This window comes from Triplophysa rosa, linkage group LG10 (genome assembly GCF_024868665.1).
Source record: "Triplophysa rosa linkage group LG10, Trosa_1v2, whole genome shotgun sequence".
NCBI lineage: Eukaryota > Metazoa > Chordata > Actinopteri > Cypriniformes > Nemacheilidae > Triplophysa > Triplophysa rosa.
Window position 1 is genome coordinate 4,828,807 of NC_079899.1, and position 11,166 is coordinate 4,839,972.

Consider the following 11,166-nt stretch of genomic DNA (forward strand, 5'->3'; position numbering starts at 1 on the left):
TTGAACTGTATTATTTAAACTTAAATTTAAAATTACACTAATCCAAAACAATTTACAATAATACCATAACATGCGAAATGTCGATTTGACACTTTTATCCAAAGAACTGTATTTGCTCTCAAAACAATTAACACGGCTATCTAAAGCCAAACTTATCCTAACCAAACAGTTCAACTTTACTGCAAAAAGAAGCACTGCAATCTTTCCTAGTAATGCGTTCACTAAAAGTAAATATTAACATCAATTCTATAGGCGTGTTTCTCTATTCATTATAAAAATTGTAGAGGCACAAATACACTCATGAAAATACATGTTTATCACAACGTTCTTAAACAGGGAGCTGTGTATGTGTGTGTTATTAAGCGAGCGGTTATTAGTTTGGGGCCAACTGAAAATATAACATATGCATTTGATGATATGACAAATTACAGAGTTTTGTTTGTTGTGTTTGGACAAATGGTACATAAATGTTTGTGATTTGTGTAAAACCAATAAAAGGAGCTAAAGTTGCTTTTTCCAATGAACTATTATGAAAACTTTTGAGAGTTTTGTTCAGAGTTTTTTTTTAATTTATTTGCATGATTTGTAATTTGTATGAAATGAACACAATCTGTTAGGACAATTATAAAGTATTCAGATCACTGGGTCTCATCTGTTTGGAGAACAGTAACCTGAGTTGAGAAAAATGTGTCAAATCGATTGAGAAAAACTGTAAATGCGCACATCAAATGTAAGATGTTTATGTTTGTGGACTATAAATCTCAAGGAGCAATGTCAGCAGTCTCCCAGTGAGCAAGCCAGTGGCGACTGTGGCAAGGAACCAAAACTCCACTATAAATGTGTAATTATAAATGTTTAAGTATATATAAATGTTTAAATGTGGAGGAAAAAAACCTTGGGAGAAACCAGACTCAACCGGGAGGGCCAGTTCTCCTCTGGCACATTAACATAACACTGCTGAACTACTGAGAGCATGAATACTGCTTGAACGCTGTGAGTTTTTACACAAGTAGTTTTTGAGCGGTGTCCCCCCTTACAAAAATGAACCATAGTTTTACTACAGTTAAAACCAGAAAACCATGCGTACTGTAGTAAAACTATGGCTACCATAAAATAACAACAACCGTGCTTACACTTTTACCAGAAAATAAAACATTGTCGTTAGGGCCGTCACGATTATGACATTTGGCTGACGATTAGTTATCGAATAAATCATTGCGATTATGTCGATTAATTGTCTGTTTTAGGGCTTTGACATTTAATTCTCATACGTTTTTATCCGGCTTTGAAACGACCATATTATTCTGAATATAAGATGATATTTTTTCTTGGAAATACATCGGAAAAAATGGGGTCATCATATATTTAAGGTGTAGCCTTTTACGCGTCAATAATAATACAACCGCCAAATACTTGTAAATTGAGTAAATTGATCAGGGGTGAATTAAAGCCACCATTAAAATGCCATCAGTCACAGAAAAGCTTCTAGTCTTTTCTCACTTGCAAGACTACAATAAAAATGTTACTTCTATGTTAATGAACTTTTGGCAAGCTGGTTTTCACACTGAGATTATCTTAAATAATATTAATTGTAACTGCAGGTTATTTTTATGGTATATGCTTTAACGTTTTTAAAAGTGATGGTGTTGTGGTGGTACATTTGACCAGTATTACCACTTTAGTTACAATATAAACACTAAAATATGCAATATGCAGGCACTACAGCTCCCCTTTGTGTCTTCTATAGAAATGTGCAATAATTGCTGAAACCATGGTGATGAGAGGATTATTGTGACACCCCTAATTGCTGCTGGTGTGTGTACACTTTCTAGAGACATGACGCAACACCTTTTATACCTACTGAACCTCCAAACGGCTGTCATTCACCTTACCTGTGTCTCCACATCACATACCTGAAACAAACAAAACTCTTGTGTATCGCCTACATGAGAACAGTCATATATGTAAATATGTATATGTATGTACAGTCATATATCGTATCTGACCTTTGACCTGAAACCACTCATGAAAAAGGATGTCTTTTATCTGAATCCGTTGACCTGGATCTTACTGCAGGCAAGCGTTAATAAACCTGCAGCATTCTGTGCAGATGGAAGAGGCCGTTATTACATCAAACTGAAATTCATTTCACTGTCGTGTATTTCTATCTTTCTTCTGTTTTATCTCACCTTTGCTCAAGTCATCTCTGTACCAATTTTTGTCATTGATCCAGTACAAGATGTATTTTTCTGGAAGTTTCCCGCACACCAATCTGTACAACATCAAGCCGAGTGACCACACCGTCGCCGGCAATGCGTGATACCTGTCTGTTTTGAGCATCTCAGGGCAGCAGTATGCCCATGTGCCTGAAGAAAAGGATTTCATGTGATTTCTGCAGTTGCATCAACACTAAAAGTGAGTCGACATCTCAATGTAATGTAAAGAGCTCGTCTGAAGTAATAAAACATACCCGTCAATGTTGTGTAACTTGTTTTTTTTAAGAGATCGCCACAGCCAAAGTCGATGAGTTTGACCTCAAATGTTTCAGTGTTAATCAGGAAGTTTTCCAGTTTAATGTCCCTGTGGAAAACTCCCCGTTTGAAACATTCAATAGCAGCCTGGATCGCCTGCCGCATGATGCTCTTGGCTAAGTCCTCTGTGATGGCTCCTCCATGGCATTCAATAAATTCACTTAAGTCCATGCAGGGAGAAGGATGCTCGAGGACCATGATGTATTTGTCATCACGCTCCTCCCAGTCCAAAAGCAGGATGATCTCAGAAAAATAAACACCTTCATTGGCGAGGACATGAAGAGCGATCTCTCGTGGAAGGGGGTTAGGATGACCGGGCTAGAAGGAACACAAGTTAATCAGGATTAGCTCGATCTTACACAAACTCTATAAAACTATTATTTAAATGAGTTAAATATGCTTTAAAATGATTAACAGTTTACTTACTATGCAAATACGATCAGAATACCCGCCGGGCCTGACAATTTTCACTGCCACCTGATCGACAAAACAAAACATGATTTACAGTCGAGTCATACAGAAGTCATTGATCCTGAACAGACATGTAACACATTTAAAACAACAGAGAGCATGTTAGGACTCTAAATAACAGACATAAGACACATTAAGATACATTAAGAAGACTTGTGAAGGAAAATCAAACCTTAAGGCCGTCGCTCACACGGGTCGCTTCATACTCGGATCCAAATCCTCCTTCACCCAGCTTTTTACCCATCTTATACTGACAGAAGTTGATTTCTGTCAAAAGATAAATGAAGTTGACATGAAATGACCAGAAATGGTCGTACTGTCCTACTGGTTCAATACTACATCCAAAACTATATGAACAAGATTTGTCTCAGTTGATCTGTTCTTGTTCTGATTTCGTATGATGTTAAAATAACAAGACTATAATTCATATGTTTTTCCTCGAATGAAAACACAGAGCTGGATAAGAACATGATTTTCGCAGTGTAAAATATATTCTTTTAGTTTGTCTGTTGTGTATGTTGGGATTATGGAAGTAAACTCACCATAAATCACATTCCCGTCCTCATTATTCTGCAGCAGGTCCGTCACAGAACAGACAGCGGTGTGAAAGCTGTCAACACTTTCTGAGTCGGACCCCGAAGAGACTGTACGCCGGGGGACGTTGACATACAAGTCAAACAGAGAAAGAGCTGGTGTGCAGAATCCTTCATCGCTGGAGTCAGACACAGAGGAGTGATGTGAAGTCAGCAGGTCTCCGGCCTCCGTCAGGAGTTCAGGAGTTTCCTGCATCTGATCTACAGATGGAAATGAATTCAAACACAAGATAATATTGATATTAATGATGACACATCAAACACTCACATAAATCATCAATCCTGTGCATTAAACTAAGATTGCAGAATATTAAAAAGTGACAGCGTGCAACATTTCACATTTAATAATAAACTATGTGTGTGGCATGGCAGGATTTTGAGCGGGTCCACCCTTACAAAAATTAACCATGCTTTTACTAGTTAAAACCACAAAAACATGGTTACTACACTTTGAGCACATAAAAACCACGGTTCATTGTTGTAAGGTCAGAGTTGAAGCGAAGCGCCGCCGGTGTGTGTGGACCGATACATACTAACCTCCAGACACCCCCTCGAAATGGCTGTCAATCATCTCCACACCGCTGACCTGAAACCACTCATGAAGCAGGACGTCTTTTAGCTGAATCCGTTGATGTGGATCGTCCTGCAGGCAATCGTTAATAAACCTGCAGAATTCTGTGCGGAAGACGGAAGAAGCCATTATTACTTCAATTCATTTGACTCTCATGTATTTCTATCTTTGTTCGGTTTTATGTCATTACAAACTACAGATGTTCTGATGAAGATCTCACCCGTGCTCAAATCGTCTTTTTCCCACTCTTGGTTGTTGATCTGCTCCCGGGTGATTATGCAAGGAAGAGCCCAGAACATCATTACATACAGCATCAGGCCAAGTGACCAGACTGTCGCCGGCAACGCGTGATACTCGCCCACCTCCTCCAACTCCGGACACCAGTAATTCGGTGTCCGGAGTAATTTGCCTCAAGGAAACAGATTTCATGTGATTTGTACGGTTGCATCAACACTAAAAGTGACTCTGTGAATCTCAATGTTAATGTAAAACACTCGTCTGAAGGGATAAAACATACCCAAAAAATGGTGTAACAAGTTTCTTTGAGCAGGTCGCCATTGGCAAAGTCAATGAGTTTGACATTCAATGTTTCGGTGTTAATCAGGAAGTTTTCCAGTATGAAGTCCATGTGGAAAACTCCCCGTTTGAAACATTCAGTAACAGCCTTGGCCGCCTGCCACATGATGATCCGAGCTAAATCCTCAGAGATTTGTCCTCGTCTGCTTTCAATAAATTTAAACAAGTCCATGCAGGGAGAAGGATGCTCGAGGACCATGATGTATTCGCAATAACGCTCCTACCAGTCCAAAAGCCGGATGATCTCAGGAACGTGTTCCCCTTCATTGGCGAGCATATGAAGACCGATCTCTCGTTGAAGGACGAAAGGATGACCGGGCTAAAAGAAACACAAGTTAATCAGGATTAGCTCGATCTTACACAAACTCTACAAAAACAATGATGATGATTTAAAACGATGAACAGTTTACTTACAATGGAAATCAAATCAGGAGACATGTCCCGGACAAACTTCACTGCCACCTGATCAACAAAACAAAACATGATTTACAGTCGAGTCATACAGAAGTCATTGATCCTGAACAGACATGTAACACATTTAAAACAACAGAGAGCATGTTAGGACTCTAAATAACAGACATAAGACAAATTAAGATACATTAAGAAGACTTGCGAAGGAAAATCAAACCTTAAGGCCGTCGCTCACACGGGTCGCTTCATAGACGGATCTATTTCCTGCTGTATTCAGCTCTTTACCTATCTCATACTGAGAGGAGTTGATTTCTGTCAAAAGATAAATGAAGTTGACATGAAATGACAAGAAAAATCTGTCCTGGTTGACATGCAAAACCACATCCAAAACTATTTGAACAATATTTGTCTCAGTTTTTCTGTTCTTGCTCTAAATTTAAATGATGCAAAAATTATTGCAAGACTGTTGTGTAAAATATTCTTGTGTTATAGATCAATAAGTGAAGTTTATATAAGTCATATTCCATCAAAGTGCTGATTCAAGACTGCTTCACGTCAGTGCCGGGACACATTTAGTCTCACCACACATTTTGTATCAGAATAGGAAGAACAATGTCCAGAAGAAGACAATAAAACAGTGGCACACGTTGTATCAAATGTGTGTTGTGTGTGTTGAGATTATAGAAGTAAACTCACCATAAATCACATTCACGTCCTCATTCAGGAGTTCAGGGCCCGGTTGCTTAAAGCACCTTAAGTGTAATTTTCCCTTAAGTGTGCCCTTAAATATACCTTAAGTTTTACTTAAGTTATTCTCCTATTGTGTTTGGTAAAGAGAAATCACCCCTTAAGTGTCACACTTAAGGGAAAAACTTAAGGTGCTTTATGCAACCGGGCACAGGAGTTTCCAGATTGTTCTGAATCTGATCTATAGAGGGAAATGAATTTAAATAGAAGACTGTTGAAAGCAAATTATATTGATCATATACCAAACATTAACATTAATCACCAATCCTGTGGATTAAACTCAGAGAGCAAAATATTAAAAAGTGACAAATTTCACTCAGTTTCAGGATTTCTTCATTTCTCAGCACACATATTCCTTTCATTTAAGAAGTTAAACCTGACAGACATCATGTAACATAACCAATAATCCTACAGAACAGAAGCTTAATCGCAACATCCAGACTATTGTCAACACTACAGTAACAAACATTTTGACATAAATAACATGAATTTACTAATCGACAATTAGTTGACTTATTGTCAAATGTGGTAAAAACTGTAAGTAATGCTGTCCGTAAACTTTTAAACGCTAGTGAACATATTCTCATAACAACGTGTTGATATTATTTACCTTCAGGACTTCTGTCAGACTCTTCTCTATCACTTCGAGCTCCTCTGCGAATTTTTCTCCACAACCTCTTCCAAAACCTCCTCTTCTTCTTCTTTTTCTTCCCCTCGTCTCTGTTTTCATCATGAATATCAGCCGCTGGTCGAGGTGAATGGTCGCGTGCATCAGCGGTTGATGACGCAGGTGTATTTTGCTGTATTGTGTGCTCTTCTCTTTCATCCTGAGCTGATCTGCGACCTTTCCTCCAAAACTTTCTCCAAAATCTCCTCTTCCTCCTTCCAGCATCTCTGTTGTCATATGCGCCGGGGGTTTCAGTACCCAACCCTAAAAATGACCCATTTCTTTACATCATAAATAGCGCAGTGCATGCTCGTCTGTTATGCCACTGCCCATATAACCAAAATGACATGATCCCCATTGCATAACACCTCTGCGAAGATTCGACTGTGAGATTGGTAGTCGAATCAGGCTCCTCCGATCAAAGCATTGAATCGTCGACGATTCGGGGTCACCCCTAATATATATATATATATACTGTATAACCTATGTATAGTTTGCATATATGTATTCACATTAGGGGGACAATGGAACAATGTACAGATTTTCAGGACATTGGGACTTTAATTCAACACCAGATTACAATGTATAGCAAGGTTATTTATAAAAATAACATGAAACATTTTAACTGCTAGAAAGACGCACTAAACAGACAGGTATTGCACATACAGCTGTGCAAACGCTCTTTTTAAGCATACTATGTGTATATTCTTCTTACAGACTCCTAAAAGATCACATAAGTACTGCGATAAAAGTGTACTCCACTAAAAAGTTTACATAAAGTGTTTGAAGTACAGTACATGGAAGACGACTCGCCTCATAACACTCACTTGTGATTGGCCGAATGTTAGTCCACTCAAATATATGTAACAAAATAGATAACATGGGCGAGAATGTTGGCGGAAGTACGTCGAAAAAGTGCGGGGGACAGAACCATTTTTGTCTGAAAGTGGGGGGTATTCCCGCACATGGTGCCATGCCTATTTAGCGCAGATGCGTGACTTAAGTCGTAAAAAAACAAGTACTTATGTACATTTTAAAAAAAATATTTTGTATTGCTGGTTTATTTGGTGCCCCTAAAGTCTTAGTGCCCCTGGGCACTCGCCCAATTGCCCATATGGTTAATCCGCCGCTGGTCAGGTGTGTGAAGCATGAATAACCTTGGAGAATCACGTTTTCTTCAGAACTGTTGCAGGATTTCAGATTTGTCCTTGCTGTAGTTGGCATTTTAGTTTTCAAACTTCTCCCCATTAGAAGCTGTGCTGGTGACATTCCAACACCCTCTAGTGGAGTATTGCGGTATTCTAGCAATGCAATATACGGATCTCCATTCTCACTTTGTGAGCATTCTCTTGATGATCTGGACTGTTCTTTCTGCTTGTCCGTTAGACTGGGCATATCCTGGACTAGATGTTTTTTGTTCAAACTCCCAGTTTTCTGCGAAAGACTTGTATTCTTGACTGGCATATTGTGGACCATTGTCTGAAAGCACTACATCAGGTATACCATGTCTAGCAAACAGTGATTTCATTGCAATGATTACACCTCTGCTTGTAGTGTCATTCATCTTAAATATCTCTGGAAACTTGGAGTAGTAGTCCACGCACAGCAAATATTTGGAACCATTGTGTTGAAACAAATCAGAACCAAACTTTGCCCATGGTCTGCCTGGTAATGCATGTGGTATTAGCTGTTCTTTTAAATTACTTTTTTGATGAGTGTTGCTATGGCACATTGAGACACCCTTTCCTCAATCTCAGCTAACATTCCTGGCCAATAAAGGAAGTCTCTTGCTCTTTCCTTACATTTCACCATGCCCAGATGTGACTCGTGAATTCTTCCCAGCATTTCGCTTCTCATTTTGTTTGGAATGACGAACTTTGAAGCTTTGAACACCAGCGCTGATGTTTAGCTTAGTTCCTCTTTAAATGTCCAATATTTCTGAGCGTCTTTGTGCAACATTTTTCTGCAGGCCATCCATTCATAATGCATTCTTTCAGTCTTAAGTTCTTAAGTCAGCCCGGCTTGTATGTGACTTTCAGATTGTACTTTTGGAGTCTGAGCAACATCCTTTACAGCGTCAATGGTGTCTGGTGTAGCGTTTTTTTTTAAGATGCTCTCTAGTGGTGTGTGGTCGCTTTCTACTTGAACTTCTCTGCCATACACGCATTGGTGGAACTTTTCACATCTGTATACAATTGCAAGCAGTTCCTTCTCAATTTGTGCATATCGACGTTGGCAGTCGGTGAGTGCTCTTGATCCATATACTATTGGTCTCTGGTCTTGGAGAAACAACGTGAAAAACTGCACCCATGCCCTCAGAGCTGGCATCTACTGACAATGTTAACGGATTGTTGACATCATAGTATTTCAATGTTGCCGAATTTGTTGCTAGAGCTTTGAGTTTCTGAAAGCTTTTCTCTTGCTCATTTCCCCAGAACCATTCGGCATCATTCTCCAGCAGCTGTCTGAGTGGAGCACTTACTTCCGACAAGTTGGGGATAAACTTGGAAAGACATTGCAGCACACCTAGAAATCTTTGAAGAGCTTGTTTGTCTTCTGGTGGAGGTAACTGAACAACAGCTCTCACCTTCTCTTCATCAGGTTTCAGTCCTTCTGCTGTCGGTACATGACAAATATATTTGATTTGTGAAGTTCTGATCTGACATTTCATTGCTCTCTGGAGCAGTTTTCTCAGTCTGTCATCATGCTCTTGTACTGTTTCACCCCAAACCAGCAAATCATCCACAATGTTAATCACACCATCCAGATCTTCAATCATCTGTGCAATAGCTCTCTGGAATAATTAGGATGCTGACGATATTCCAAAAGGTAAACGCAGGAATCTGTACCTTTCTATAGGCGTGTTGAATGTACACAACGTGGAGCTTCCATTGTCCAAATTAATCTTCCAGAATCCTTGGTTGGCATCAAGTACAGAGAACACTTTGGCTTTTGGCATATTCGACACAACTTCTACAGTGAGTAGAGGATAATGTTCACGTTACATTTACATTTATTCATTTGGCAGACGCTTTTATCCAAAGTGACTTCCAAGTTGGAGAGCATATAAACATTTTGTCAACACACTAAACAGTACCGTTTGTTTACAAGGCCATGCTACTAGGAGGATTAAAGCTGGAGTAAGCAAAGGAGAGATGAAGAACACGTTTTTTTTTTTTGACAGACAGACAGACAGACAGACAGAGTTAATGGTTAGTCAAATAAATGCGGAACAGGTATGTTTTGAGCTGTTTTTAGAAAGTTGTGAAGGATGCTGCAGTTCGGATGGAGACTGGTAGTTCATTCCACCAAAGGGGAACCGAATAAGTAAAGGTTTTTGCAAGCGATTTGGTGCCTCACTGTGATGGAATAACCAGGCGTTGCTCATTTTCAGACCGAAGATGACCGGAGGGGGTGTAGACCTAGAGTTAAGGTAAATGGAGCCACTCTTTGCGCTAAGATTTTTCATGAATACGGGCCCAGATCTTCAAACTCTTTCAGAATGTCATCATCAACAGCAGACACATCATGTATCCTTTTATCGCATGCCTAGTGTTTGACATGTGGATCTTCCTAATATTGCAGCCACTTCAATACTGAAAACAAAATAAAAATAGCGTATCTTCATCTTAAAGCACTCATTAAATGAGCACTTTCAACAAGTTGGTATGATTTATTAGGGTCTTCATGAAATGTCTGGATCATATTTTGCTTAAAAACACTCAATGGCTGTGTAAACAAAACCCCTTTTGCCTCATCAAAAACAGCTGTGCTCACAGCAACCCGTTTTGGTGCATGTCTCTTTAAATGATAATGAGTTACAGCGCACCCCACCCCCCATCCGTCTGGAAATGGTTTAGCTAAATTATGCTTCCTGAACTCCTCTGCGGTTAGTTTCGTTTTAAACGTCTCAAATCATTCGTCCGGAGACTAAAAAATACGTCACAGCTAACAGCGCTCACGCAAATCCACGGAATGCGCACCTGCAGATCTCAGCGGAATTACGTGGATTTTAGCGCTCGTCATTGATAAGTTATAACATTACACACACAACGTGAGAGCATAACTAGTATGCTGTGACAGATTTTTCAGCCTAATAACGAATTATTTGAGACGTTTAAAACGAAACTAACAGCACTGTTCGCCCCTGTTCATTAGCAAAACAAACAGTCTTTGGCCCCGCCCCTTTTGTTTCCTCGTTTAGCTTTCCATTAGTGTTTCATTCCCCACACCTGCCTTGTGTTAATTTACTCCTTGTTAGTCTCCCTATATAATGCCTTCATGTCTGCTGTACTGTGCTTGTTCGTACTGGTACTTATGCTTACACTACGTGTTTTTGTATGTACCTTACCCTATTGGATTACCTTACCTTGTTTGGACTACCTTTCCCTACCCTGTTGGATTACCCTGCCGTGTCTACCTGACACCTTGTTAGTACGTTGCGTCGTGTTTATTATTTTAGTCTGGTTCCTGTTGACCGTACGTCTTAGTTTATTCTGTTCCATTGTTTTATTCCCCTCGTGGGAAGTGCTTATTTTTAGTTTAGTCATTTTAGTCCTGTACGTGATTTAACCCATTGTGGGTTTTTGTTTTGTTATA

The 11,166-nt window shown here is 39.4% G+C and overlaps 1 protein-coding gene across 1 annotated transcript; it reads right to left on the reverse strand.

Moving 5' to 3' along the window:
• Positions 1-1,905: 1,905 nt before the first annotated feature.
• On the reverse strand, positions 1,906-9,346 carry LOC130560328 (uncharacterized). Its single transcript, XM_057344044.1, is given in 17 exon segments — positions 1,906-1,913; positions 2,007-2,102; positions 2,190-2,366; positions 2,471-2,849; positions 2,958-3,008; positions 3,175-3,269; positions 3,545-3,796; positions 4,133-4,270; positions 4,387-4,575; positions 4,701-4,888; positions 4,967-5,061; positions 5,157-5,204; positions 5,371-5,465; positions 5,850-5,882; positions 6,052-6,081; positions 6,511-6,831; positions 8,875-9,346. Coding segments are annotated over 17 exon segments (2,667 nt in total).
• Between the last annotated feature and the right edge of the window lie 1,820 nt (positions 9,347-11,166).